The following is a 25,114-nucleotide window of genomic DNA, read 5'->3' as shown; positions in this document are numbered from 1 at the left end:
ACCAAAGAGTTTCAAAGTGATTAAAGGCTGAGATGACAGGTGGGAGGGGCTCTTTGGTTCTGAGTCCAGTAGGGATTCTGGGTGCATGCTGTCAATTTTGGTTCAGCAGAGGTAGCTGTGGATTAGAAATGCATGTTATCTGACAGCTCTGTATTGCAGTACCCTAACCTCTAATCAATAGGCAGCAAACACACCATTCCAGCATGATTTCCATGGAAACCAGAAGTCTCTTCCTATTGGAGGGCTCACAGGAGCTACACAGTCCTACTAGGTGCATGTCCCATTTTAATATTGACGACTTTGCACTATTTGTGCTGGTGATTTTGGTGATTCCACAGCTGGCAATGGAGCATGCACTGGAAAAATCTAGCAAGCAGCATGGAAGGATTCCTTGGAGCTGTTAAGGGCTGACAACTTTACCAGCCCCTCCACTTACGTCATCGCTTCAGTGTGTGTGAGTATGAGGCAAGCACTAGATCGGACAAGGCCTCCATAGCACAGAGCTGCAGATGAGCATCAGACCCTGAATAAATAAGCAGGCCTGCTGGATGCTGTTTGCTCTGGGAATGAGAACCGGAGACCCTGCTGAGTGATGACAGAGCCGGTCAGTGCATTGAGGATCTGCAGCTGAGAACACAGACCCTGATATTCTGCAGTTCATTTAGCAGTCTTTGTATGATGGGAAGGAGCGGGAGCTCAAACCGTGGATTTTCAGTCTGCAAAACCTTTGACAGGTCACAATGAGGATGATGCGAGGTAACCCTTTCCTAGCAGAGAGACTCGTCCATTTCCTTTTATCCCAGCAGTGAAGAAATGCAGCCCAAGATGTTCCTGGGATTCTCTCCGGTGCTCAGGCTGTGATGCCTTCAGGGTTTTTATCCTGTCCTCTGGAGCTCTGTGGCTGCAGAAAATTCCTAGCCATAGACAGGGTGGGATCAGTGTTTGAGAGAAGCACATTGCCCCACAGAAAGACATGGAGAAGCAGGAAGAAATGAAGCCACATGCTGACTTAATACAGCTGTCACCATGTCAGGGCTGTCCGGCATGGCACAGCAGCATAGTCCCTGAAGCTCTTGTATGTCAGGACTCAGCCTTGGTGACAGATACGCAAGAAGGTGGAGCCCCTTTGGTGGATACTGGCAACGGGGTAGTTCTTGAACTGACGCCTGGGGTGCCAGAGACTGGTCTAGAGGAAGTCAGAAACCAGTCAGTCCTGATGCAATCCCAGGAAACCTCCCTGTGGGCCCCAGGCCAATGGGAGGTGCCAATGCAACCTTTGGAGAGCATTAGGCCTCAGTGTGCAATGGAGGGGCTCAGACACTACCAGACAGATGGATCCTCCAAGGTAAGGCCATTTGCTTTCACGTGGGGAACTGCCGCATGCGTTTCAGTTAAAGAAAGAGAGTCATGTTGGTGTGTCAGCTGGGGTGCTTGTGAGATGAGACATCAACACTGACTTAGTGTGGAGAGAGGAACAGGCTGTCTCTCCATGACTGAACCCTCACATCTACAGCTCAGTAAAGCTTTGCTGTGGGCTTGAGGTCAGTTCCGAGGAATGACTGTGTGTGTTGCTTGGAGGACTGAAAGTGAAGGCACCTGTCTAGCTGGTTGCCCTTTTGCAGGGATCTCCAATTGGCTGTACTTTGGCCAGTGCTGGAGGATGGTTTGTGGAGCTTGGATGAGAGCTACCTGACTGTGGGGGGGTGCTGGTTTTCAGCAGATGCAGTCACTGTGCAGTGCAAAGGGGAAGGTAGATCTTTTTGTCACTGCAGCCTCTCCTCGCTCCTGGCTTTCAGACTGGAGAGTGCGATGGGATTAATTGGAAGCTTCTTCCATTATATCCTTTATCTGCTGAGGTGATGCAGTGTGGGTCTGCTGGCCCCAGGCACTTGCACCACGGTTTGCAGGTAACCCCAGGCATCATTCAGCCAGTTCAGTACCTGACTCCATCCAGCATCTCCCTGGGGACAGGGCAACAGCATTCCACAGTTTGTAAATTCCCTCCTCTCCTGGACACGTCACACTCCCTCCGTGTCCTCTTGGGGAATCCAGGAATTACTGTGAGAACCCCACCAATGGCAGCACGCGGGACATGGGAATGGCCCAGCCAGGCTTTCTGAAAAGGGGAAAAATAGAGTCTGGGCCCATTATTACAGTGATAGACAGAGAAGGCCTGAAAAGGGGTTGGGTGTTTTACAATAGGTATTCAGGACATGTCTACCCTGTATTCCTGGAAAGTGGCAGGTTTGGCACATTAGAGAAACTGCAAGTGAAAACTAATTGTGTGTGAAGGGACATGGCTTTAGTTCATAGACGCATAGACTTTAAGGTCAGAAGGGACCATTATGATCATCTAGTCTGACCTCCTGCACAATGCAGGCCACAGAATATCACCTATCCACTCCTGTAACAAACCCCTAACCTATGTCTGAGTTACTGAAGTCCTCAAATCATGGTTTAAAGACCTCAAGGTGCAGAGAATCCTCCAGCAAGTGACCTGTGCCCCACGCTGCAGAGGAAGGAGAAAAACCCCAGGGCCTCTGCCAATCTGCCCTGGAGGAAAATTCCTTCCCGACCCCAAATATGGTGATCAGTTAAACCCTGAGCATGTGGGCAAGACTCATCAAGCAGCACCCAGGAAAGAATTCTCTGTAGTAACTCAGATCCCACCCCATCTAACATCCCATCACAGACCACTGGGCATATTTACCTGCTAATAATCAAAGATGAATTAATTGCCAAAATTAGGCTATTCCATCATACCATCCCCTCCATAAATGTCTCAAGCTTAGTCTTGAAGCCAGATGTGTCTTTTGGAAGGCTGTTCCAGAACTTCACTCCTCTGATGGTTAGAAACCTTCGTTTAATTTCAAGTCTAAACTTCCTAGTGTCCAGTTTGTTCTTCGAACACGTTTGGTTTTTTTGAATGCCCTGTTTAATGCAAACACTTGAAAAGTTCACTTTGTTAGGGAGTCACACTCAAAATTGTAGTGTAACGAGCGTAGCACGGTACCCATGGGGTGGAGGCAGGTTTGTACTCATCCTGGCTTGCTTGTGCTACTGTTCTCTGCTGTGCATGCTACCCCAGCTTTACTACTGGTTTTAGTGCACTAGCTGAAGGAGAGAGAGTATGAGTGTGATAACATGAGCTGGGAATCACAATCCCAGTTCATGCTGTAGATGTATTCTCAGAAGGGGGCGAAAGCTGCTGCCAGAAGTCTAGTTGCTGTGCTCACTGGAGTTCAGCACTTCTGGTGTGCTGTTGTTCCTCATTAGTCCCTGATCTGGCAAATGCAAATTGCGTGACTCCCTGATAAGGTATTGGAGACCTTGTCTTCACAACTAAAAGAGATGCGTTTTTTTATCTTGGGGTAGCTAATGCACTTGAATTATCCTGAGGTGACACATGGAGAAGAGCAGGAGCTTTAGTTTACTGTGAGGTAAGATCGCTGACCATGGTGAGTTTACCTGCAGTAAAACTAAGGGTATGTCTACACAGCAAAGAAAAACCCATGGCTGGCCTGTGCCAGACGACTTGGGCTTGTGCAGCTTGGGCTGCGGGGCAGTTTCATTGCTGTGTAGACTTCTGGGCTCGGGCTGGAGCCCAGGCCCTGTGACCCTCCCACCTTGCAGGGTCCTGGAGCCCAGGCTGGAAGTAGAGAGGTGCAGGGAGAGTGCAGGGCTGTGTGTGAGGTGGGGAGGAGATGACTAGTTCTGATGTTGCCTTGGGTAATCCACTGTTCAGTGTATCACACATCCATCTCTGTGCTTGCTTTATAGAGGTTCTGCCTCTGCTCTGGCTCCTAGCAGGGGACTTGTTCCATTAGCTCATGGTCATAGCTGCTGAGGAGGTTCAGTGATAGCAGTCATTGCACAGATACAATCCTGAACCCTCCCAGCCTTGTACGTTTCTGCAGACTGCTTGCCTGGGTACCCCCATAAGGATCCTGCAGACACTTGGCTGGGTGACCCCTTTGATGCCCTATGTTCTCCTCCTCTCATGCACACCTCTCATTCTGGGAGTTGCCTCTCCTGTCCCTGGTTGTCAGTAGCCGTGGGCGCTGCTGCTGTGCAGTGAGTCAGAGTTCCAGCAGAGTTAGCGTGTCTCCCACTGGGAAAGAGTTAAACGTCTCATCCTGATGTCAAACACAAGATGATTAAAGCTTATCGAGTGCGGCCCTGGATTGCTCCCCCGATGGCAGTCACAACTTAACATCCTAGGTCACAGGAGCGTAATTCGCTATCAAGCGATAACAGATACTGATATGTGATTGGCCTGTGTGAAATGTGGTCTCTCAATCCAGTTCCTAGCAGGCAGGTGCTTGTGTCACAGAATAATGTTAGCGGAGGCTGGGAGTGAATGGGCAGAGACAGGATGCTACCCTCTTGTCTGAGGGCTGGTTCTTCCAGGTCAGAGCTGGGGCATGTGGGTGGGCCTGGTGAGGTGAAGCTTATAATGCTGTTGTGTGTGCTGTGCTTGTTCTGGAAATAGAAGTTGTTTGTCCTCTAACAGGGCTGCTGTCACCAGCAGTAACCAGTGCCTTCTGAAAACCAAACATGTGCTCCTGCAGGGCAGGGTGTTCACCATCAGAGTGCATGGCCCAGTAATGCACCCTGGGATATTTTGTTGCTGGGGGAGCGCAGAAGTTGATTCTGTTCTGAAAACCTTGCAGTTTGGGTACCAGTTGTGGCTGGCATGGCTTCTGTGCTTGGTGGGGTGGGCCTGGCCACTGTGTACATTTCTTATTTTCTGGATGCCAACCTGAAACACCTCAGATCTGATTTTCTGACGTGCTGAGCACTCACAACTTCAGCTGAGGTCAATGGGAGCTTCAGGTACTCAGCAAAGCTGAAAAATCAGAACCAAGGTCTCTCAGTCTGGACAGCCCACACCACTGGACATTTAAAAATTCTACTGAAAACTCTATTCACACTTAAAGTCTCCTAAAATCCTGCAATTACTGAATATCAGAAGATAAAAAGGTACAATTTGAAGCAGACATATCAACAGATGAATTTGAAAATGCTGTAAAAGACTTTCCAAATGGCAAGTCTCCAGCACCAGATGGCTTTAGCAGCGAGTTGTATACATTTGTTCATGAGTTTTTAGTGTCTCAGGTACTTCAAAAGTTCTATAACTTCCTTAAAGAGGGAAAATTGCCCACTTCATGTTAGAAAACCAGTATACCCACACTCTTGACAAAAGATAAAAGGCCAGAAGATTGTACATATTGGGAGCAATATCATTAATCTAGGCAATAAGATATCAGCAAACCTCTCTCTAGCTGTGTCGTTATTCACCCACACTGCTGAAACATTTTATAAGGTTCTTTGGGACTATCTTTTTATAGTGCCAGAGATGTAATTTTGGACACCAGTTTATAACTCTTCTGCAGTTCTCCACATGAAGCTCTCTATTTGAACTTGGAGTCAGAGCCTTTGTCTCTAAGAAGCAGCAGGGAAGGACATACTTCATCCCCTCTTTCTCTTTAACTGCTTGCAATAGTCATCAGAGATTCTCCAGAGATTTAGGGCAACACAGTCCATGATAAAGAACATAACATTGTTCTCTTGACAGATACCATCCTGTTTTATATTGGTGAAATACATACTTCCATTCCAGATGTGTGTCTCACAGGCCTTCAGTGCTGGAGGTAGTTCTTGAGCAAATATGACCAGGTCCAGTCAGTGGTGATACTCCTATGAACCCAGCCAGCAAGGCTCTTGAATTAATTTGCAAAGTGGAGGGTCCCCTCAGAGATTGCTGTGGGGACCAATACCCCTGTTTTAATTGAACTAACCCCAGATCTGCTCCCTAGTTACTATCCCTCACTTCAAGACCTGAGGTGGAATAACGTACCAACATCTGGTAGGATTTTCACTAGTGTTCAGAGTTGGGCCCAAGCTGAGTGCTTTAGGAAATCACACCCATGTATGTTTGACTGAGTCAGCGTAATAAAGAGCAGAGTCCTGTGGCACCTTATAGACTAACAGACGTATCAGAGCATGAGCTTTCGTGGGTGAATACTCACTTCATTGGATTCACCCATGAAAGCTCATGCTCTAATTCGTCTGTTAGTCTATAAGGTGCCACAGGACTCTTTGCTGCTTTTACAGATCCAGACTAACACGGCTACCCCTCTGATACGTAATAAAGAGGAACATCTGAGACCAAGAATCCGCTTGCTGAAGCTCCAGTGACAGAAAACAGGAGTAGGGGATACTACAAGTGGGGATACTACAGCCGGGCAGCTGTAGTTCTGTGTTTGGAGCTGGTTATATTTTACTAAAACTCAGAACAACAGCCCCACATGACAGCATCTGATAACGCCAGCAGGCTGCTCTTCTTTCCAACCTGATTTATGGAGCAGATCCCTCAGGAGATCTGACAACACCCTCCCATAGGAACCACTCTACCTACATGGAGAAAGGTTACCAAGGACATTGGTTGTCCTAGATTCATGTGGTTCCTTTGGGCCAGACTGTCTTTCAGAACAGGAAGCTGCTCATTTTAAAAGATGAGCTACTAAAGGACTGTCAGTGTCACCTATGTCCACGATACAACACTACTGAATTTTGAACAGCTCAAAACTAAATCTAATCTACCTTCTACAGATTTCCATATGTACTTAAATGCTAGACATTTCCTACATGTGGGCACTAACACCCGCCCACCCACAAAACTGAGGAAGAACTGATTAGACGTAATATTTGTCTGGTGGCCTAACCCAGATAAGTGCCTATTCTTCCTTGAGAAACATTCACATGTGCATTGCCCAAGTTATATACCCTGAGCTTGAGATCATAACATTCTTAATGTCCCCTTTCAGATAATCAGTGGCAGAGATCACTTTAATACCCCTTTGAAGCCTCTATTGGCAACACTTGTGAGCAAATGCTGCACAACATACTGAATAGACAGTGCTATTTTCCTTAACCTTTGAACAAAATGAATCCAGATCTACATGTAGGATGCTCTAATTCTGATTGCCCGTCACTGTCACTCATACACTGTTATGGAGATGCCATTACATGCACAGATTTTTGAGCACCGCTGCACCATTCCGTACATTCCAAGTTGACAGCTGACAATGTAAATGACTCCTTACTATGCATTCTGGGAAGCAACCTTCAGATCACTGAACACATTGACTGTGGGGGGGCAAAAGGTTTACCTTGAACCTACTGGTTGTGCCAATACTCTCATGTTACAGGTGAGTGTAATGTCAGTGAGTCCACACTGACCTCAGCCTGCTCAGAACAACACACCATCTCAACACTCCTGAAAAAGGTAAACAATGGGGAGTGAATGTGCTTGCCCCAAAGTGTTACTAAATGATAGATCTATTGACTGCCCCTGGGCTCCAGAGGATCACCCTGCACCCACTGATGCGACTAGCAACACTCCCGTTGACTTCCTTGGTGAAGTACCAGGCACTAGGTGGGAATGTCAATTCATCCTGCTGTGGGGGGATGGGGGAGAAATCTATTTTTATTCATCAGAGGGGTAGCCGTGTTAGTCTGGATCTGTAAAAAGCAACAAAGAGTCCTGTGGCACCTTTAAGACTAACAGATGTATTGGAGCATGAGCTTTCGTGGGTGAATACCCACTTCATCAGATGCATGTAATGGAAATTTCCAGAGACTGGTATAAATATGCAGGCAAGAATCAGTCTGGAGATAACGAGGTTAGTTTAATCAGGGAGGGTGAGGTCCTCTGCTAGCAGTTGAGGTGTGAACACCAAGGGAGGAGAAACTGCTTTTGTAGTTGGCTAGTCATTCACAGTCTTTGTTTAATCCTGATCTGATGGTGTCAAATTTGCAAATGAACTAACCTCGTTATCTCCAGACTGATTCTTGCCTGCATATTTATACCTGCCTCTGGAAATTTCCATTACATGCGTCTGACGAAGTGGGTATTCACCCACGAAAGCTCATGCTCCAATACATCTGTTAGTCTTTAAGGTGCCACAGGACTCTTTGTTGCTATTTTTATTGGTGGTCTGTGGGGCAGGGTGTACATTTAAGAGTCCTCATACCATTGCAAAGCTCCCACTGGGTCCATGGGTCAAAAGTCATAACTAACCTTTCAGAGCAACGCTTTACTGTGTAAAGAACATCACTGAAGGAGGTACAGCCAGCCCTTTAGCATTATTTACTGTGTGGTAAGGAGCTCTTTGGGGCATTAAGTATTACTCCCTGGGGAAATATTCTGCCCTTTAAAGCTGCTGTCCTTTGCTTCACTTCCTTCCCAGCCTCATCTCCCTCTGCTCTGTCTTTGAGTGTCTCTGCTCGATTCTTCCCACTCCATTCCCTTCCTCCCAGTAACTCCCAATGCCTCTGTGCTATCAGGGCAGGTCTACACTTAAAATGCTGCACTGGCGCAGCTGCATCACTGTAGCACTTATGTGAAGATGCTCCTAAACCAGCTGGAGAGGTTCCCCTGTTGGCATAGATAATCCACCTCTGTGACAGGCGGTAGCTCCGTTAGGGGAAAAGCTTTCCTACCAACATAGTGCTGTCTACACAGGGGTTAGGTCTGTATAACTACATTGTGCACCCCTGAGAGAGAATCATAGAATATCAGGGTTGGAAGAGACCTCAGGAGGTCATCTAGTCCAACCCCCTGCTCAAAGCAGTAGTGTACCTGACTTCAGCCTCACTCCCACCTCCTTCTCCACTACATCTGCTAACAATTTAATGGTTAATGGTTACATTCAAATGTCATCAGGCCCTAGAGTTAACATTCCAGTGAGATTAATGGGGATGGGAGATCAGATCTTTCAGAGTCACCATTGCAGGCTGTCTGCAGACTCAGGGCTGGTCTACACTGGAAATTGACATTGGCCTAGCTACATCTCTCTGGGATGTGAAAAATACACAGCTATGTCAACCTAACCCCCTATGTAGGTAGTGCTAGGTTGGAAGAATTCTTCCTTTAACTTAGATACCACCTCTCGGGGAGTTGGATTAACTACAACAACAGGAGAGCCCCTGCCATCACTGCAGAAAGCGTCTCTACTGAAGCGCTACAGCAGTGTAGCTATGCCACTGTAGCGTTTTAAGTGTAAACATACCCTAAGGGAGTGTCACTGTGGTGGTTACACTTGGTTTGCTTTGGGAAGACTTTCTTTGTACCCAGGAAGACTAGGGAGTTGCCTGCTGTTTTAAAATGAAACCTGAGATTCTGAGAATATGAAGCAGGCCATATAAATGCATCGAGTGAGCTGGACAGAGCCCGAAGGCCACGGGTTTGATACCACTGCTCAGGGGACACCTGAGTTACACTCAAGTTAATCAATCCATTGCCCAAGATATTATCAGCAATTAGGTTTATAATGAAGATTAGCTGGAGGTGAAGAACAGTTTATTATCTATACTTATTCTGGATTAATTTTTAAAAAATAAAACAGAAAGAAACAAACAAAAAAGGATATAATAAACCAGATATTTAGCTGATTCAACAATAATTATTGCCAATCTCCGGATAAAACAGAGCCAACATATAGGACTACTACTTTATGTTTTTAGCTTCTGTTGTCTCTCTCTTTATCTTTAAATTTTGACACAGGAAAGGGCCAGTGTATGATCATAAGTTCCGTTTATATTACATACAAAAGCAATCTGAAGAAAAAACGAGGATGTCATTTACGAATTATCTAGAATTTTTAATTCCTAAGTGTTTTTAATTTGTAAGAAGCATTCCTATTGACTGAGCATTTTAGCAGCCCTTTCCCCTTGTTACCTGACACACCATTCAGTACTCTGATTTCCGTGTAATGCCTCCTCTTAATGTTTATCTTGAATGCAATAAAAATAAAATTATTAAAAATGTATCTCTACACTCAACTGCACATTTATCAGGGTAAACAGGAATAGAAACTATTCAGTGGGTGAAATCCATTGAAATCAATCACAAAATTCCCATTGACTCTTTGGCACTTGGATTTCAACCTGTATGTGCAACATGCCAAATTTAACATTAATGTAGGAATCTTCACTGTGGCAGGTCTTGGCTTCAGTGCACTAGTAATTTCCCTGTTAAATTGGTTTAGCAGGACACATGTGCATCATATCCAGAGTTCCTACGATAGCTTAAACCTAAGGCGCTGATCCCACAAAGACTTATATACATATACTTCACACACTGCCCCTGGGAGGGTGCTTTCCGGTGTGGTAGACAGACACATGCTAGCTCTGCTCAAGCTAGTGTACTAAAAATAGCAGAGTGGCCATGGTGGCAGCACATGGGGTCAGGCGGGATTGTACCCAGGCGGCTAGCATGTGCCACCCCAGCCAGTGGAACTACTTACAAAACTCTAGAAGAGCAGCAAAGAGTCCTGGGGCACCTTATAGACTAACAGACATATTGGAGCATGAGCTTTCGTGGGTGCATACCCACTTCATCGGATGCATGTAGTGGAAATTTCCAGGGGCAGGTATATATATGCAAGCAAGAAGCAGGCTAGAGATAACGAGGTTAGTTTAATCAGGGAGGATGAGGCCCTCTTCTAGCTGTTGAGGTGTGAAAACCAAGGGAGGAGAAACTGGTTCTGTAGTGGGCAAGCCATTCACAGTCTTTGTTTAATCCTGAGCTGATGGTGTCAAATTTGCAGATGAACTGAAGCTCAGCAGTTTCTCTTTGAAGTCTGGTCCTGAAGTTTTTTTGCTGCAGGATGGCTACCTTTAGATCTGCTATTGTGTGTCCAGGGAGATTGAAGTGTTCTCCTACAGGTTTTTGTATATTGCCATTCCTAATATCTGATTTGTGTCCATTTATCCTTTTCCATAGGGACTGTCCAGTTTGGCCGATGTACATAGCAGAGGGGCATTGCTGGCATATGATGGCGTATATTACATTGGTGGACGTGCAGGTGAATGAACCAGTGATGGTGTGGCTGATCTGGTTAGGTCCTGTGATGGTGTTGCTGGTATAGATGTGTGGGCAGAGTTGGCAGCGAGGTTTGTTGCATCGATTGGTTCCTGAGTTAGAGTTACTATGGTGTGGTGTGCAGTTACTGGTGAGAATATGCTTCAGGTTGGCAGGTTGCCTGTGGGCGAGGACTGGCCTGCCACCCAAGGCCTGTGAAAGTGAGGGATCATTGTCCAGGATGGGTTGTAGATCCCTGATGATGCATTGGAGGGGTTTTAGCTGGGGACTGTATGTGATGGCCAGTGGAGTCCTGTTGGTTTCTTTCTTGGGTTTGTCTTGCAGTAGGAGGCTTCTGGGTACACGTCTGGCTCTGTTGATCTGTTTCCTTATTTCCTTGTGCAGGTATTGTAGTTTTGAGAATGCTTGGTGGATATTTTGTAGGTGTTGGTCTCTGTCTGAGGGGTTGGAGCAGATGCGGTTGTACCTCAGTGCTTGGCTGTAGACAATGGATCGTGTGGTGTGCCCGGGATGGAAGCTGGAGGCATGAAGGTAGGCATAGCAGTCAGTAGGTTTTTGGTATAGGGTGGTGTTAATGTGACCATCACTTATTTGCACCATGGTGTCTAGGAAGTGGACCTCCCGTGTAGATTGGTCCAGGCTGAGATTGATGGTGGGGTGGAAGCTGTTGAAATCGTGGTGGAATTTTTCCAGAGTCTCCTTCCCATGGGTCCAGATGAAGAAGGTGTCATCAATGTAGCATAGGAAGAGAAGGGGCATGAGTGGACGAGAGCTGAGGAAGCGTTGTTCCAGGTCAGCCATAAAAATGTTGGCATATTGTGGGGCCATGCGGGTGCCCATAGTGGTGCCACTGATCTAGATAATTCTTTGCATGATTGGTGCCTTAGTGGCATACATTACTGCCCAGGCACCCAGCTGGATTTTCAGACATTCACTGTACAATGAGTGCTTGGAATTGCAGTAAAACACATACTAGATTTTCACTAATATGTCCAGGATTAATCTCAGTTTTAAAGGCACAGCTGTTTCTGCCCTTTGGTCCTGGAAAATCCTATTAGAACAATGTTTTAAAATGGGAAAGCAATTTGTTTCGCTCACTCATAACTCAAAAACTGGATAGATTTTGCTAAAATTTTACAAAAAAAAATAAAAAAAATCACCTTGTGACAGAAACCAAGCATGTAAAATTTCTGTTCAGAAGGCGTTTCCAAGATGTATAAAAATGTGAAAAGTGACTATTGTAAAGGAAATTATTTGGCATCCTTAATTATAGTGTTTACTGTAATAGTCCTCAAGTATCAGAGCAAAGAGTCCTGTGGCACCTTATAGACTAACAGACGTATTGGAGCATGAGCTTTCGGGGTGAATGCATCTGACGAAGTGGGTATTCACCCATGAAAGCTCATGCTCCAATATGTCTGTTAGTCTATAAGGTGCCACGGGACTCTTTGCTGCAATAATCCTGAGGTCATTTAAATGCTTTACTCCTCTCATCATCTCTTACTCTTCCCTTCTCTAAATGAAACAATTTCAATTGGGTTCCCTTCTCCTCATAGCTAAGTGACTTGTCTGGTATCACATGGGAAATCTGTGGCAGAGACAGGGGACAATCCATTTTTCCATTGCCTAAAGCATAAGATCAGCCTTGACCAAAGCAGACTTCAGCCTTTCATTACACACCTTCCAACTCTGCACTGAATGGGACAGAGGAACTGTTGGGAAAAAGCTATCTGTGATCAAACTTTCTCCTAATGGGCCTGGTCTATACTACGAGTTTATCTCGAATTCAGCAGTGTTAAACCGAACTAACCCTGCACCTGTCCACACAATGAAGCCCTTTATATAAAAATATATCGATATGTGAACTCCACCCCGACGAGGGGAGTAGCGCTGAAATCGGTATTGCCATTTAGAATTAGGGTTAGTGTGGCCGCAATTCGATGGTATGGGCCTCCGGGAGCTATCCCACAGTGCACCATTGTGACCGCTCTGGACAGCAATCTGAACTTGGATGCACTGGCCAGGTAGACAGGAAAAGCCCCGTGAATTTTTGAATTTCATTTCCTGTTTGCCTAGCGTGGAGCGCTGATCAGCACAGGTGACCATGCAGTCCCAGAATCAAAAAAGAGCTCCAGCATGGACTGTACGGGAGATACTGAATCGGATCTCTGTATGGGGAGATGAATCTGTTCTATCAGAACTCTGTTCCAATAGATGAAATGCCAAAACATTTGAAAAAATCTCCAAGGCTATGATGGACAGAGGCCACAACAGGGACTCAACACAGTGCTGAAACTTAAGGAGCTGAGACAAGAGTACAAGAAAGCCAAAGAATGAAATGAACGCTCATGGAGGGAGGGGCGACTGACGACTGTAGCTATATCACAGTTCCCGCACTCTCCAAAAACCATTTGAATTCTTGGCTGAGCTCCCAAAGCTGCCTGGAATATCATGGCAGCTGGAGGCTGCTCTCCCCTCCCCTCTTTGATCTCTGCTTGCAGAGGCAATAAAGTCAGTGTTGTTTCAAATTCATGCATTCTTTATTACTTCATCACACAAGTGGGGGGATAACTGCCACGGTAGCCCAGGAGGGGTGGGGGAGGTGGGAAGCAACGGGTGGGGTTGTTGCAGGGGCACCCCCTAAAATGGCATGCAGCTCATCATTTCTGCGGGATGTCTGGGGCTCTGACCCAGAGCGGCCGTTTGCCTCTCTGGTTCTTTAGTAGGCTTGCCTGATATTCTAGGCAGGACTGACTCTCCATTAGACAAAACTTAAATAAGAGAATGACCTGGGGAGTCATTCCCATTTTTGTCCATGCGCCCCTTACCGACCTCACTGAGACCGGCCAGGCGCACCCATGACAGCAGCAGACAGTACAGTATGACTGGTAACCGTCATTTTCAACTTGCAAAGCAGCAGACGGTACAGTAGGGCTGGTAATCGTCTTTGCTAACTTGCAAAGGCAAGGGGATGCTGCTGTGTAGCGCTGCAGTACCGCGTCTGTTAGCAACATCCAGTAGACATACGGTGACAGTGAAAAAAGGCTGAACGGGCTCCATGATTGCTGTGCTATGGCATCTGCCTGGGTGATCCAGGGAAAAGGGCGCAAAATGATTGTCTGCCATTGCTTTCACGGAGGGAGAATTGACTGGCGACATTTACCCATAACCACCCATGACAAATTTTTGGCCCCATCAGGCATTGTGATCTCAACCCAGAATTCCAGTGGGCGGGGGAGACTTCAGGAACTATGGGATAGCTATGTGATAGCTACCCACAGTGCAATGCTCCGGAAGTCGACGCTAGCCTCGGTACATGGATGCACACCACCGAATTAATGTGCTTAGTGTGGCCACGTGCACTTGACTTTATACAATCTGTTTCCAAAAATCGATTTCTGTAAAATCGGAATAATCCTGTAGTGTAGACATACCCATGGATACACACAAAGAAGTGGAATTAAGATTGTACTGGCATTTCCTAACTTTTGAGTGTTTGGCTTTGCAATGGAATTTTCTAGTGCTTTTTATTAAAGCAGACAAAGAAACAAAACCAGTTGAATAGCTAAGTAGGAAGGTATCAGATTGTAATGGTCACTGTCAGTAGTGTTTTGTTGAGTAAGACCTGGTGTTGGAGCTAAATTGTTAACAGTCCAGGCATCTTGCTTCCTGTCAGAAGAGCATAGTATACTGTGTAAAGTCTCATAAGGCACTCACCCAAGTAGAGAGGCCTGCTCGTGTTCGGGGGTTAGGGAAAACTTGTTACACTTGTGTGTATTCGGCTGGTAATCAGCAGTTGGAAAGAGTGTTCAAAGTACTCTCTGTCTCAGCATTGGATGACCGCAGGCTCACCCTGTGGAGAAAGGAAACTGCTCGGGATCCTCAGGTCACCTCTTGAAATTGTTCTATTTGGGTCAGTTTGTGAGAGATGAAGAAGCACATAAAATGACACTTTAGGGAATACTGTGTGCAGTTCTGATCTGACTTTGACAGCAACCTTGAGGTGTTTCTGTGTCATTGTCTTTTTGCCTGACTGCTAAGACATTTTCTTTTAGATTTGCTGTTCAAGTGTTTGGATGGAGAGGAATTGCTCCAATGTCAGTGAATTGGAACTGGTCATGGTTCCAGGTGAGATGTCCCTGTCTCCTTGTTCACACATTTAATCCTTCCTATTTGTCTCTCCCCCTCAGTTTTAGGGGCACATTAACTCCTCAGTCCTTTACCTGGACTCTGAACCAGCCTACCTGATCCTGAGGATGGCAAGGCCAGTGTGGAAGGGGCTATCAGGTTGCCTTGCTGCCCCTCTCGGGAAAGGACCAATTGATCTGTAGAAGAGGGCAGAGCAGTCTGCCTCTGTCAGCTCCCCAAGGGGCCTTTGCATCTTTACGGTGCCAGCAAAGCAGCATGGGCTAAGGAGGCTGCTGGAGGTGATGTTTCCTGTGACCACATGTGAATAAGAACAGCTTGTGTTGCTTTTTGCAGAAGTAGGAACATAAACCCCATTGTCTTGGCTAAATGTCAGTGTAGGTTTTACTGAAATTCCCCCTGTTGATTCAGCTGAACAGAACTGGACTTTCCTCACTTCTGTGGTGAGCGTGACCTGATCAGTTAGCTAGAAGGTGCTTGTGACAGGTACACTGTGCTAGGACACTGCACAAGGAATCTGAATTTGGGTTGCATGAACAACCTTCTGATAAGAGAATGGCAGTATTAGCCACCCCCAACTATAGCTCCCATTACTTGCGACACTGGGAGTTCTTAATCAAATCGTTCAGTTTCTGACACTCAACATTTTCTGCAGAAAAAAACAGTTCTAACAATTAGTGTTTGAAGGCACCATGCTGTGTTCTTGAACGTTTCGCAACACCCCAGATTCATTTGCATATTGTTTAGCTTTTTGGTTTTGTTTATTGTATTGTTTGAAATCTGATTGAACTTTGTGGGGTTTTAAACACAGTTACGATGATTCTTTATTTCACTGTCACCAGGGCCGGCTCCAGGCACCAGCTTAGCAAGCAGGTGCTTGGGGTGGCCACTCTTGAGAGGGGCGGCACGTCCAGGTATTCGGCGGCAATTCGGCGGAGGGTCCCTCACTCCCGCTTGAAGCGAAGGACCTCCCGCTGAATTGCCGCAGATCGGGATCGCGATCACAGATTTTTTTTTTTTTATTATTTTTTGGCTGCTTGGGGCGCCAAAACCCCTGGAGCCGGCCCTGACTGTCACCTTTCGGTTTGTTGGCTGGGTTTGTTTGTATCAGTGTATAAGGGACAGACACAGGAATACTAACTGGAAGGACCTGCTCCTACAATGTGAAGCAAGTGGACAGAGACCTGTGCCTACCTGGAGCATGGCTGAGCTTACTGGGACTCAATATGGTTGCAGGGTTCTGCCCAGCTGTTTCACACGGCAGGAGCAGGGACTAAGATGGGGTACTGGGATCCTTTGTAGATTTTGAGCTAACACTCCACAAATGGCTTTCTAACATTATTTTGTTGGGATTTTAAAATTACATTGGAAATTTTGTTGGCTTTTTGGTTTTTGGCTGTAGTTAAACTATATTTTATGACCCATTTCTTGCTATAATAGGCTTCTTATATTTTTACTGATCCTTTTAGCTTTTGCTGGGCAACATTTTTCAAATGTTTCTTTAACTGAGATTTTTTTAATGATTAAATCAGAGATTTTATTTTTGGTCATGTTTGCTACAGAGATGGCAAAGTAAGTGCATCCTTGCTTTTGTGATGAGCGGAAAAGGCCTGTGCTCCTTTTCAGGGTACATTGAATTGCTAAAGGAAGTTTCTGTTTTTGTTCCTTGCATGGCTGTGCCAGCTCTTTTGCAGAATAATTGTGATGTTTTTATTTGCTTAGAGGGCTGTGGAGAGTTTGCAGTGTGTAACTTTTGTATTTTATGCAATTTTGCTATGGTTTTAGAAGCAAAGGCTGAGAGAGGTTGTGTTCCCGTACTGCTGGTGATTACCTTAGAATTTCCCCGAGAACACATGCGCTGCATCGCTGCACTCATGCACTACTTCTTTCCGCTGCCCCGATGACCTGTTTAGTTCACTGTCAAATTCTGAGACTAAGGGTGAACTTGAGATGTATGCTCCTAACTGCCATAGGCAGACTGAAAATCCCAGCTTAATTCCTTTACGAGGCAGGGATCTTCAAAGGAGCCTCAAGGAGACTGGCTGCCTAAGTCTCTTTGGTGCCTTTGAAAAGCTTAGTCTGGACAGCATTTCGTGCCATAAACACTTAGGAATATTAGCATGGCCTGGAACGAGGCTGCATTATTGTTTGTGGTAAACAATGGAGTGTGTAATAAAATAAAAGCCATTTCATTCTAGCAATGAATATTTAATAAGTGTAGCCTGAAGTCTAGACAGTCCCTCCTGTCTCGGCAGGGCACGCACATGCTCTGGAGAAGCAGATCCATCCCGAATACGGCTGGGTCCTCTCAGCCCTGCAGTTCTATGGCAGGAAGGAGCCCCATCCAGTGCACCGCAAAGAGGTGGTGAATGCTCGTCTAGAACCTCCCACCAGGGCCGGCCTTTGGCTGCGTAGGGCACCTGAAATCTGGGGCACCCCTGGGTCTTAGTGTTCACCCTTCTGCCTCTTCCTATCCTTGTTCTGACCCTGCCTGTAGGCTCCCACCACAGCTGGCTGCTGCAGCCTGGTGAGTCTTCCTCCAGAGGGGATCTAATCCGTACAAGTGAAAAACCCTTCCAGCCCGCTTGACCTATTAGCACAACATTGAAACTGTTAAAGAGCCATTCAAGGGGTAATGAAGCCATTTAACAGGCATTTGCCAGCCCCAGCTATATACTGTCATTTTTTAACTAATTATCCAGTAACTGAGGAACATTCAATGATAATGCCCCTGCTTATTACCTACAAAGCCCAGATATGGATTGGCAGGGTGCTAGCTTTGTAACCAGCAACCCAGTATTCCAGGCAACAAACAGAACTGCCTCTGAGTTCCCAGGTGCTGCTGGTAAAAGTTTTTGGGCAGATTTTCATGGGGCCTGTGGCTTGCTGTGGTGAGTAGCCAGTCAGAAGCTTGACATTGACATGGTGACAGCTTGCATGCTCAGACGTCATTTTCAGGACACTGCTGTCTGTGGCATGCCTGCGGCTGGCTGCTTAGTAGCAGGAAGCCAAAACCACAGGGTTATCTATATCCATATCTATACACAGACCTGCTGTCGTTTTTGACATTTTGAAATTCAAGTTATGTTTTGCAAATAATTCCTACATATTCCTTCTCTTCTTCAAGACTCCTCCAGCTACAGCCCGAGCAAGGGGGCTCACCCCCCACTGCAAGCCACAGACACATGCACCTTTTGCAACATGACCAGGGCCTGGGGCCAGGAAGCCAAGCTGAAGTAAAGCCTTTGCCCGCTCTCTCAATGAGCCCATGAGCTGGGACTGTCATTTCCCAGCAGTGAGGTGGCAAGCAGAAGAGTAACAGAAAGACATTTTCTGCCTAGCATTGTCTCCCCGCTCCCCATTTTGTGTGTGTGATTAGTCTTGTTTTGGTTTGAAGGGATCAGACATCAACCACAGCAACTCACGACAACCTAAACCAACTGGCACTTTTCCCCAGCAACGAGAGTTAACACTGTCTTCAGTGCCATCTCAGAGACTGCCAGGCAAGGGGGAGTCTGAAGGGAATCACAGGCCCCAAACACATGGAGCTGTTCAATAAACGAGGAGTCCGGTGGCACCTTAAAGACTAGGATTTAGAACACCTTAGCCTTGTTGGGCCCGAGACCCAGCCTTTCCTGTTCTCATCAATCCCCCTGCCTCAACAACAGCATTTCTGCTCTGCTTCCCATCCACTGAGACTGCATCTAGCACCCCCTCAACTGCCCCAGGCCAGATTCCTGTGGGAGTGACGTTTAAAGGTCACATTGGCAGCTGGGGTCAAGCCGCTCCACTGAAGTCAAAGGAGCTGTGCCAGTTGACACCAGCTGAGGAGCTGCTCAGACTGTTTTCATAGAAACCTCTGCTTAGCCCAACCTGGCACAGAGCTGCTGTTGGGGTCAGGAGGACATGCCCTCGTACCTCCCTGGATCGCTACTCCCCCATGTCCTTATCCCCCATGCTCCCCATGCCAGGACTCTGCTCCCCCAGGAGTCACTGATCTCCCACCAGAGTCCATGTCCAGCAGCCTCCACTAGAGCCCCGTGCCCATCTGTGGGTCACACGGAATGTATAACCTTCCCTCCATCCGCCTGGCAGATCACTGCTCCTGGGGGTGGCTCTAAGCTACCATGGCAGAATTCAGGGATGGGGATCAGGCTGTGTGGACACTAGCTGGGTTACATGGTGGAAGGGAGAAGGAGCTTGTTGTGGAGCCGAGGACTCTGCTGGACTGCTAGGAAGTCAGTGGGAGATGCGGATGCTGCCCAAAGTGCGCTCAGCTCAGATAGGTTAAACTGTTCCTCTGTTCTCAAGTCAGGGGTGGCAGAACCTTCCCAAAAGTGGGGGGGCCCAAGACCCCACCCCCAGCCAAGCCAGAAGCCAGAGTGGAGCTGGGGAGCCGGCCCCCGCACCGGGGGCGGGCAGGCTGAAAGCAGTCCCCTGCCTGTGTCCCTGCCCCCGGGTTCCCCGCCCAGGCCAGGTGGACGGACCCAGGCTCCCCACAGCTGCTCAGGTGGCTCGTACCATGGTGGGTATGGCTCCAAGGCCCCACCCCTCAGCTGGAGCCAGGTCGGAGTAAGAAGAGCCGCGTGGGCAGCGGTGGGAAGTCAGCGCGGACCTCAACTTCCCAGGCTCCCTGGCTGGGCTCCAGGGGGAAGAGGAGGAGCAGGTAGGGTGACCAGACAGCAAGTGTGAAAAATCGGGACAGAGGGTGGGGGGGAATAGGAGCCCATACTAAAAAAAGCCCCAAATATCGGGACTGTCCGTATTAAATCGGGACATCTGGTCACCCTAGGAGCAGGGGGTGGGGTCCCATGGCGAAAAGTGGACGGTCCAGGCCCCTCTGCTCTGATGCGCCTGTCTCAAGTCACATGTGAATCCTCTGCAGGTCTGAGCTCACCAAGGGATTCTCCAGCACATGAAGTCTTTATATCAGGACAGGTGTCTTTCTAAGAGACAAGCTAGAGCTCAAACACAAGGGATTGCGGGTGAGGTTCTTGGCCTGTGTTATCCAGGAGGACAGACTAGAAGATCACAACAGTCCCTTAAAATCGAAGACATCTATACCCTTCTCCTCTAGTAGTAGTAGCTGTGTTTGTAATGAAAGGCAAGTGTGTGCAGAGCTCCAGAGGAGCTTCACAATAATGACAGGGTGCTGCTTGCTAGGCAGCCGCCCGACCTCCTGACCAAAACCCCAGCTGCAGGGACGAGAAGGAGACTTCCAGGCCAGTGCACTTCCTGCTACGCAGCAGAGTGGGGCCGGTGCAGGAGGTAACACTGGGCCAGAAGCTGTCAAGGGCCAGGAGCTATTGCTGCTGCTGAGCTTGGTCTCCAGGAGGACCTGGAGCCCTGTGACTCCCATCCCCCTCCCAGCTCCCCCTGCAGCCTCCCATCCCATCCCCCTCCCCCTGCAGCCTCCCATCCCCCTCCCAACTCCCCCTGCAGCCTCCCATCCCATCCCCCTCCCCCTGCAGCCTCCCATCCCCCTCCCAGCTTCCCCTGCAACCTCCCATCCCCCTCCCAGCTCCCCCTGCAGCCTCCCATCCCCTCCCAGCTCCCCTGCAGCCTCCCATCCCACCCCTGCAGCTTCCCATCCCCCTCCCATCTCCCTCTCCAGCCTCCCATCCCATCCCCCCTCCTTTAGGAGGAATTCCTAGGATGTGAGGCTAGTGCAGGACAGTAGGGGTGGGCAGGTGTCCATCTGAGCTCGTTGCAAAGTGGTAGTGATATCCTAGCTTGTCTCTCCCTTCCCTTCCTCCCTAGTGTTGTGCTGATTACAGCTACCTGGTGAAGCAGAACAGGAAGCTCCTGCGGGCACTGGAGGAGTTACAGCACTGCTGCACCAGCCTGAAGGAGGAAAACTGCCTGCTGGTGAGCATGGGAGAGGGGCCTTGGGTAGAGTCCGTGTTGGCTTGGGAGCACGGACGAGCATGAGCTGGAGGACATTGTGCAGGGCCAAGGGATGCCTGGCTCTTGTGACCCTCCCCAGAAGCCAGTCAGGCCCACTGACAATCAGAGACCCAATCCCAGGCTGACAGCACCAGGGGCGGGGAGGAAGAGGCAATGCTGATTTGTCTGCTGACACAGCTTAAGAATAGCAGCTGCTCCCTGAGCCAGGCTTCCACCCGGTCAGATCCAAAGGCCACATCAAACCCAGCACCGTGGGCCTGCATTAGTGCCACAGCTTCATTGTAACCCATCTCCACACGCCATCACCCTCCAGCTCACTGGCAGGAGAAGTTCCACAAGAAAGTCCTGTAAGCGGTTTAACTACCGAGCATGACAAAGAGCCGCTGTGTTCGTTCCCCATTGCTCCTGGCTAGGGAAGCTCATCCCACAGCCTCCGAGAACCACCGCAGTTCAAATCCCTCTCTGGCGTCACCTGCCAGGACTGAACCCAAGACCTTAGGCTCTAAAAGCAGCAGCTGCTAATGCTTGAGCTGACGAGCAGTGCCGCTAAGCCGGCTGCAGTAGTAGACTCATAAACCTTTATAAGTGATCCAGCCACAAGAAGGAGAGAAAGAGCCACTGTGGGTTACAGTTGCCTCTTCTGAGGGTTGTTAGGGACATCTGCACTGCAGCTTGGAGCCTGCTTCACAGCTCATGCAGACACACGTGCGCTTTCTCTGATGGAGCAAGCGTGCTAAAAAGACCAGTTTGGCAGGGGTGGCAATGGGTGTCCTCTCGGGCTGGCTGCCTGAGTACAAACCCATCCGGAACCGCTGGGTGTGTACTAGCCCAAGCAGCCACCTGAGCTACCCAAAGCTGCACTGCTTTTTAAACATGCCAGCTCAAGCAGAGCTAGTGCATGTCTCTAGCCGAGCTAGGAAGCACTCTCCCAGCCGCAGTGTAGACGTCCTGTTAGGCTCTCATTGCTAGTGCGAGTACTTGTAGCTGAGCATCAACATCTGATCCAGTGTGTCAGCATCCAGCCTCACGAGTGCACAGACATTCCTCCTCTGGAACGAGCTGTAACAGCCTGCCTCAGAATCTGTATCATCTAGGGTGACCAGCTGTCCTGATTTTATAGGGACAGTTCCGATTTTTCACATTTGCTGTCTGGTCACCCTAGTATCATCAGTAACATGACGTTGGCCTTGTCTACATTGCAAAGTTTTGTTGGCAAAAGGCAGCTTTTGCCGACAAAACAGGGGAGGTTTACACACTACAAAGCTACTTTTGGTGGCAAAACTGCTGTTTTACCAACAGAATAAAACAAAATACCTCAACAAGAGGCATAAAGCTTTTTGCGGCAAAGTTTGTAGACGCCGCTGTTTGTATTGTTGACATAACTGGCTTCCACCAGTATCCCACAATGCCTGCCATGACCACTCTGCTCACAGTTTTGATCTCTACTGCCCTGCAGGCATATGCCCCTCCCCTTTCAAAGCTCCAAGAATATCTGACAGCTGAGCCTGCTGCTCCTCGGGGGAACAAAGAGCAAATCATTGGAATGCTCCTGATGTGCCTGGCACTAGGAACACAGGGGCAGGCAGCTGTCTGCTGCGGGGAGCGTGGGGTGGGGGGCAGGGACTGCTGTGCTGCTTTGACATTTCTCAGTGCTGAGAGCTCACAGGGCTGCTCAGGATGCTGCACCCTGATGTGGGAGAACTCAGAGGGAATCACAGAACCATAGGCAGGCAGAGCGGGCTGCTTCAGGAAAGACTGCTGTGCTGAGCAGAGCCGGGGACTGACGTGGGTGTGTGTGTGTCCCCCTCCCCCTGCCTGAGGATCGGTTGGTCAGCCCTACTGTCTCCCCCACCCCAGACACACCATTCTCCTCTCCCTCTCCTCCACACACTTCAGTTGAAAAAGTGGCTGACAATCTACTTGGATGCCCCTGGAATCATGGGACTGAGAAACCTGCATCATGTGATGCTGTACTTGCCCCATGAGGCATTGCAAACCCTTCCCAAAGCACCCTGCAGCCAGTTGCACAGTGGGATAGCTACCCACAGTGCTCTGCTCTCTGTGTCCATGCAGGAGCTGCTAGTGCAAATGAGCTCTGCCAACACAAGGAGCTAGTGTGGACATGCAACAGCATTTTAATTAAAGTGGCATAACTTTTGCCGACAAAACGTTGTAGTGTAGACAGGCTGTCCTTGTAACTCTTACGCTTGGAGCATTGTTAATTGTCCACCCTCAACTGTCAAAAAAAAAATCCTTTGCAAACCTTCAGAGGAGTGGCCTGCAATGAGCTGAAAGGTTTACATTGGTCCAAACAACATGTACTAAACATTTGCTCACATTAATTTAATCCCTTATGCTGCTTTATTGTATTTTAAAAAAGCTCTGAAGAAAGCACAAACAATCCAAAATGATTGGTTTGGGGACAATGATAATTAAGCCCAGGTTGTTTTTTTCCTTCAAAATGCACTTAAAAATCAACCACTTTACAATCTTCTTTAAGGATTTAAAATTAATCATATGTTTCAAAATACACAGATTTGGGATAACCCTATCACCCCACCACATAAAGAATCTGGCCAAACCCAACTATGGTGTCACTCCTGCTCCCCCATAATGCCGGGCACGTGCGTTTTAGTAAAGCATTTATCAAACAAGGTCTCATGAGTTCTTACTCCCGACATTAACTCCGATCTCGTCACTGAAGACCCGTAAAGGAAGGGTAATGAAAACAGCATATACGCTGGGGAGCATCCAATTGGGGCATGGCAGGAGTTTTAAGGCTCATCTTAATTAACACTTTCTAAAAGAGGAGCAAACAGCCTGTGGATGATATTGCCAGATGACACTAAATTGGGAGCAGTTGCAGTTTATCAGTGAGGACAGATAAATAATAAAAAAGGATTTAGAGAGAATAAAAACCTGGGAAGAAAATAAAATGAGATACAACTTGGAAAACTGGAATTAACATATGTGGAGACAAATCATTCGAAACATGGAGACTGATTGGGATGGAGTGTTGGGAAAGCAGTGATCTCTAGAGAGACTGAGGGGAGAGGTAGATGCATATGAGAGATCAATGTGCTGTGGCACAAATCAAGGATGTGGTCTTGGAAGCTTACAGTCAGTCCTGGGCACCATCTGGCTGGAAAGCTGCAGATAAACTGCAGGGACCTCAGAGGAGAAAATGTAAATAGTTGAGGAGAATGGAAGGATTGCTGTTTGAGAGGAGCTGGAAATGCTAAATCTTGGCTTGGCTAAGTGATGCTTCGGGGGACAGCATAAGAGCCTGCAAACGGCTAAGGGATGGAAGCACAGCAGAAGGAGAATTGTGTAGGATGTCATGCGAGGGCTGAACTGGAAGTCAGCGGGATGAAATTAAGAAAGGGGCAATATTTAGGATGAATATCAGGACAAACACACCGACAGTGAGGCATAGGAAGCTGTGGAAGAGACTCAGGGAAATGGGGTAGAAGCCTCAATACTTGGGATGTGTAAAACTTGAGCAGACAAAATGCTAGAAAATGTCGAAATTGAAGAATCCTGTATTAGCCCCAGAGGATGGACTGGATCTTCTACTGCCAGGGCCCTCTGCCAGCTCTTGCTCTCTGAGTGTGTAGTTATAATGGAGGCCTTGCCTGGACAGGGTGAGATTGGAGATGGAGGTTTGGGGGGCTGTAGGGCTGTGAGCAGGGGGTGAGCAAAAGGGCCGTTAACCATTCCACTCATTACTTAGCGGAAGAGCTACTTTCCCGAGACTGAGGAGAAGGTGAAGCACTTGAAGAGAAAGAATGCGGAGCTGGCCCTGATCGCAAAGCGCCTGGAGGAAAGAGCAAGAAAACTGCAGGAAGCAAACCTCAAAGTAAGTGTTTAACCCTTTGCAGCAGCAGCATATGGCATGGCACTGCCTGTCCATCCCCTCCCACCAGGCCTTCAGTGCCACTACTTATTCCTAGCAATGACTGCGTAGTTGGAGGAGAACACAAATTGGAGCAGAGTTGGCAGGTTATTTTTCCTGTAGCTTTGGCTAACAGAAGATACAGCATGTGTCCCAGGTAGGCTTCCTTGGAACCCCCACGAGAGCCACGGACCCAGTTCCAGGAATGACAAAAGCCTGTCTCTCACCGAACCCAGCGAAAGAGCAAATTCACCACTCGGGCCGAGATTCTCCCC

The 25,114-nt window shown here is 47.9% G+C and overlaps 2 protein-coding genes across 9 annotated transcripts in view; both read left to right on the top strand.

Moving 5' to 3' along the window:
* The first annotated feature begins 1,303 nt into the window (after positions 1-1,303).
* LOC120387542 (peripheral-type benzodiazepine receptor-associated protein 1-like) lies at positions 1,304-24,815 on the top strand. Its single transcript, XM_039508457.1, has 3 exons — positions 1,304-1,345; positions 20,798-20,905; positions 24,678-24,815. Exons 1-3 carry the CDS (start codon positions 1,304-1,306, stop codon positions 24,813-24,815), a joined length of 288 nt encoding a protein of 95 aa, XP_039364391.1.
* TSPOAP1 (TSPO associated protein 1) overlaps positions 24,687-25,114 on the top strand; it is a 145,907-nt gene continuing 145,479 nt past the window's right edge. For all 8 annotated transcript variants that reach the window (XM_039507753.1, XM_039507754.1, XM_039507752.1 and 5 more), the window contains exon 1: positions 24,687-24,803. The gene's annotated coding sequence lies outside the window, so the exon portion shown is untranslated. The remainder of the gene's footprint in view (positions 24,804-25,114) is intronic.

This window comes from Mauremys reevesii, linkage group 20 (genome assembly GCF_016161935.1).
Source record: "Mauremys reevesii isolate NIE-2019 linkage group 20, ASM1616193v1, whole genome shotgun sequence".
Classification (NCBI taxonomy): domain Eukaryota; kingdom Metazoa; phylum Chordata; order Testudines; family Geoemydidae; genus Mauremys; species Mauremys reevesii.
Note: the sequence above shows the minus strand (reverse complement) of the source record. Positions and strands in the feature narration are given on the sequence as shown.

Excerpts from the sequence above, each read along its gene's own strand:
- LOC120387542 (XM_039508457.1), top strand. The coding sequence starts at position 1,304 with ATGGAGGGGCTCAGACACTACCAGACAGATGGATCCTCCAAG. Across the intron at positions 1,346-20,797 it reads AGACAGATGGATCCTCCAAG|TGTTGTGCTGATTACAGCTA; the intron begins GTAAGGCCATTT and ends CTTCCTCCCTAG. Across the intron at positions 20,906-24,677 it reads AGGAGGAAAACTGCCTGCTG|CGGAAGAGCTACTTTCCCGA; the intron begins GTGAGCATGGGA and ends CTCATTACTTAG.